This window comes from Dipodomys ordii, unplaced genomic scaffold, assembly GCF_000151885.1.
Source record: "Dipodomys ordii isolate 6190 unplaced genomic scaffold, Dord_2.0 Scaffold156, whole genome shotgun sequence".
NCBI classification, from domain to species: Eukaryota; Metazoa; Chordata; class Mammalia; order Rodentia; family Heteromyidae; genus Dipodomys; species Dipodomys ordii.
The window spans coordinates 1,640,862-1,645,298 of record NW_012267372.1 but is presented as its reverse complement, the minus strand read 5'-3'; the positions used below and the strand labels follow the sequence as shown (position 1 = coordinate 1,645,298).

The following is a 4,437-nucleotide window of genomic DNA, read 5'->3' as shown; positions in this document are numbered from 1 at the left end:
TATAAAAATTTATTGATAATATAAATAAATAATATGCATATTAGCTAACAACAGTAACAATTTTGGCAAAAAATATTAATAAAGCCAAACAACACACTGATGGCCCCCAGCTCCTCTGCAGATATCTCGGTGAAACAATGTTGTGGTGGGATGTTGGCATTTCTTTGTTGTTGTTCTTCTGGTCCTGGGGCTTGAACTCAGGGACTGGATACTGTCCTTTAACTTTTTCTTTCTTTTGCCAGTCGTGGACCTGAACTCTGGGCCTGGGCACTGTCTCTCAGCTCTTCAGCTCAAGGCAAGCGCTCTACCGCTTGAGCCACAGTGCCACTTCCGGCTTTTTCTGTTGATGTGGTGCTGAGGAATCGAACCCAGGGCCTCATGTATGCAAGGCAAGCGCTCTACCACTGAGCCACCTTCCCAACCCTGTCCTTTAATTTTTTCACTCAAGGCTTTCACTCCACCACTTCTGGCTTTTTGGTGGTTAGTTGGGAGATAAGACTCTCCCAAACTTCCCTACCCGGGAGCTGGCTTCCAACTGTGATGTGCAGATCTCAGCCTCCTGAGTAGCTAAGATGACAGGCACGGGCCACAGTAACTGATCAGATACGAGTTTTTTTTTTTTTTTCTGACAGTGGAGGAAACAGAGAGGACAATGTACTGGCATACAAGTCTGCAGAGCTGGAACTGAGGAAAGGGCACAGGGGTCCCTGGATCCAGCCAGGGCAAAGGCTTTAAGAGTTCAGGTCCAGAGGAGAAGATCCCCTCCTAGTCTGGCAGTTGTGAGAAGGGTCATGGTGAGGCTGAGGTAGGTGGGGCGGGGCTGGGGGCCCCCACCGCTGCGGTACTGGGCATCTCCAGCGGGGTGGTTGCAGCCACTGCCAGTACAGCAGGACACACTGACTCCAGTCAGGCTGAAGGTGTCGGCCATGTGGGAGCCTTCGCACCATGAGGCCGTTGCGCAGCCTCGCACTGTGTAGTTGGTATTCTCCATCTCTGAGGACAAAGGAGACAGCGTGAGATTTCCTGGTTCTCTCTTAGACCCGGGATTCTCCAGTGAGCAGCCTGGCACCTTGCCCCTGGGTGCCACCTGCACTGTCACCTGGAGAAAGCAGCCAGTGTGGCCCAGGCACCTGGGATGGGAATCTGGGAATTCTACATTATTCTCATTATGCAAGGAATAGTCATGCATATCACCCAGCTACACAGAAGGCAGAATAGGAGGATCAAGGGTCCAAGGCTGGCCCTGGGCACAAGAGAGGGAACCTATCTGAAAAAAATAACTACAGCTCAAAGGGCTGGGAGTGTGGCTCACATGGTAGGGTGCCTGTCTAAGAAACCCTTTAATTGCCAACATAAAATTTATTCTGAATGTAATCTAAGACATAATTTAGTGGCTGCTGCTTGTTGTTGTTTTGCTGGTCGTGGGGCCTGAACTCTGAGCCTGGGCGCTGTCCCTCAGCTCTTCAGCTTAAGGCTAGCGCTCTACCACTTGAGCCACAGCGCCACTTCTGGCTTTTTCTGCTTATGTGGTGCTGAGGAATTGAACCCAGGGCCTCATGCATGCAAGGCATGCGCTCTACCACTGAGCTACCTTCCCAGCCCCATAATTTAGTTTTTGCTTTTAAGAGTATACAAGGGAGTTTTCCAGAAGCTCTGGAATAGGTGATGTGGCTACAGCTTAAATGCAATCATGGAGTCAAAAGTCCAGCTGATTTCTATTAAAACCAGACATCAAAGAGATTTACAGCACAGGAAAATGATGCTAGTCTTCTCATTTCATGTTTTTTTTTTCTTAAAACATGGCTGTTTTACATAAAAAATGCTATGGATGTTCATGTTTATGAGACTTTCTTTTTTTTTTTACACAAAAGAAAAAGATTTTATTGTCTTATTAGTCAATATCCCTGGATGCCTTTTTTGTTGTTGTTGGTCATGGGTCTGAACTCTGGGCCTGGGTGCTGTCCCTCAGCTCTTCAGCTCAAGGCTAGCGCTCTACCACTTGAGCCACAGCGCCACTTCCAGCTGTTTCTGTGTATGTGGTATTGAGGAACTGAACCCAGGGCTTCATGTATGTTAGACAAGCACTCTACCACTGAGCCACATTCCCAGCCCCACTTCCAACTTCTTGCTGGTTCATTGGAGATAAAAAGTCTAATGGAGGACTTCCCTACCCTAGACTGACTTCAAACCAAGATCTCAGCCTCCTGAGTGGTCTAGAATGACCGGTGTGAGCCACCGGCTCACTAACTGACTCCTCATTTTTAACTTCTGTGGCACCACATATCCGTAGATCTAACTGACACACACAGGTGTGGAGAGAGTGAAGGAGCCCAAATCTCCAGAGAATCCCTGACTCCAGCTGCCTTGGGAAGTAGACGCTTGAAGGTCACAGGAAGTCCCACCCATCCACAGGAAGTCCTTTGCCCTCAGAAGTTGCCCTGTGTGGACCCATGGTGGAAATACCCATTTCCTAATGGACAGTCTTTAATGGACTTTGGGGTTGGCACTCAGGGCCTTCCACTTGCCAGATAGGCACTCCAGCCCTAGTTACCACCTCCAGCCTAAGTCCTAATTCTTTGTCACCTGTGGGGCTTGAACTCAGGGCCTGGATGCTGTCTTTGAGCCTCTGAGCTCAAGGCTAGTGCTCTACCACTCGAGCCACAGCGCCACTTCCGGCTTTCTGGTGGTTTATTGGAGATAAAGAATCTCACAGCCTTTCCTGCCCAGGCTGGCTTTGAGCCCCGATCCTCAGATTTCAGCCTCCTGAGAAGTCTGGGATCACACCCATGAGTCACTGGCCACCGGGCTAATTCCTAATTCTGCCCAAGTCCTAATTCTCGGCTTCCAATTTGCACTTCACCTTTAGTACCAGTGGCTTCCAGGCATCGGTCCATGGGGCCTAGGCAGGGGATGAGGGTGGCCTCCTCCTCCGAGCACCCATGGGTGCTGTTCCCCTCACAGCTGTAGCACTGCACAGCATTGGGCGGCAGCTGCTGCAGCTGCATGGCTTGGGAGAGATGACATAGAGACAGAGGTTAGCGGCGGTCCTCCCCCCATGCGGTCCCCTCCTGGGGCCCGGGCACTAGGCGCTTCCCCCCCCCCAGCCCCATTGGTTAGGCATGAGAATGACACTTCCCTTTGTCCCTGAGGAAACCCCACCTTTCCACTCTCCATGAGCCCCACGTCTGGCCAGGCCTCAGGCCCCAGACCTCGCCTTGCCTCTCTGTGACATCAGACAGTCCCTTCCTTCTCAGAATTGACCAACATGGTGGCCACTGCCTACCTCGATTACACTGAGTTACTAGAAATCATTGCCTCATCTAGTTCCTATGTCAGGTGCTCTGCACTGGGCATGGGCATCGGCAGAGCATTCCCGCCCCCGCTCCCCCCCCCCCCCTCCTCTCCAATTCCCCCCCCCCCTCCCCCCCCCCCCCCCCCCCCCCCCCCGCTATGGAAAGTTCTGTGGGAACAGAGCTTTTCCTGGGGAAGGGGGCCACTGGAAGTCTGAGGATAGCACATCAAAGTCAAGACGTACCACCTGGGGCAACACACAGAAGGATCGTGAGTTTGAGGCCAGCATTGGCTTCTCAGCCTGAATTAGAGAAAAAGATCTTGTCTAAAACAGGTGTGGGGGGGGGGGAGTGGCGAGGGGGAGGTGTAGTATATCCCGTAAAACCACTGGACAGACCAAAAAGAAAAAGAAAAAAAAAAGGATCCAAGGCAGGGAGGGTTATGTCAGAGGTAGAGCCTTTGCCTGCCATGTGCAAAATCCTGGCTTTCATTTCTGACACTGTGGAGGTGAAGAATGAGATGTAATCGATAAGCCTTGGCCAGCCAGGTGAGCTCTTGGGGGGAGGGAGGAGATGCAGGAGCTGTGTTCCTGGCAATAGGAAGGGTATGTGCAAAGGCCCTCAGGCAGGATGGAGTTTGGCACAAACCACAGGAAGATCATGAGGCAGGTGGGTGCTAGAGCAAGCCCTTCTGATTGGATGCTCTGATTTAAGTCGTGGAAGTGCTTGAGGAAAGACTGAAGGACACATTACTTGCTGCACTGTTAATCCAGGGAAAAGGAGAGGTGACAGTGGAGGTGAGCAGCAGTGGAAAGATTAAAGACATAGGAGGCGGAAAGCTTGGGTCTTGGCAAGTTGATTGATGGGCTCATTGAACTCCACAAAATCTTTCTTTCCACTTGTCTTTTTTTTTTTCCCAGTTCTGGGGCTTGAACTCAGGGCCTGGGCGCTGTCCTGAGCTGCTTTTGCTCACTACCACTTGAGCCACAGCACCACTTCCAGCTTTTTCTTTGTATGTGGTCCTGAGGAATCGAACCTGGGGCTTCATGCATGCTAGGCAAGCGCTCTACCACTGAGCCACCTTCTCAGCCCCTTTGTTTTTTTTTTGTTGTTGTTGTCTTTTGGGTCCGGTCGTGGGGCCTGAACT

At 51.2% G+C, this 4,437-nt stretch overlaps 1 protein-coding gene across 1 annotated transcript in view; it reads right to left on the bottom strand.

The window, feature by feature from the left end:
• Positions 1-521: 521 nt before the first annotated feature.
• Plaur (plasminogen activator, urokinase receptor) overlaps positions 522-4,437 on the bottom strand; it is a 17,066-nt gene continuing 13,150 nt past the window's right edge. The window contains exons 5-6 of the mRNA XM_013032603.1: positions 2,861-3,007; positions 522-993 (exon numbers count right to left, since the gene is read on the bottom strand). Coding sequence (XP_012888057.1) covers positions 740-993; positions 2,861-3,007 — 401 coding nt within the window. The 3' untranslated portion in view covers positions 522-739. The remainder of the gene's footprint in view (positions 994-2,860; positions 3,008-4,437) is intronic.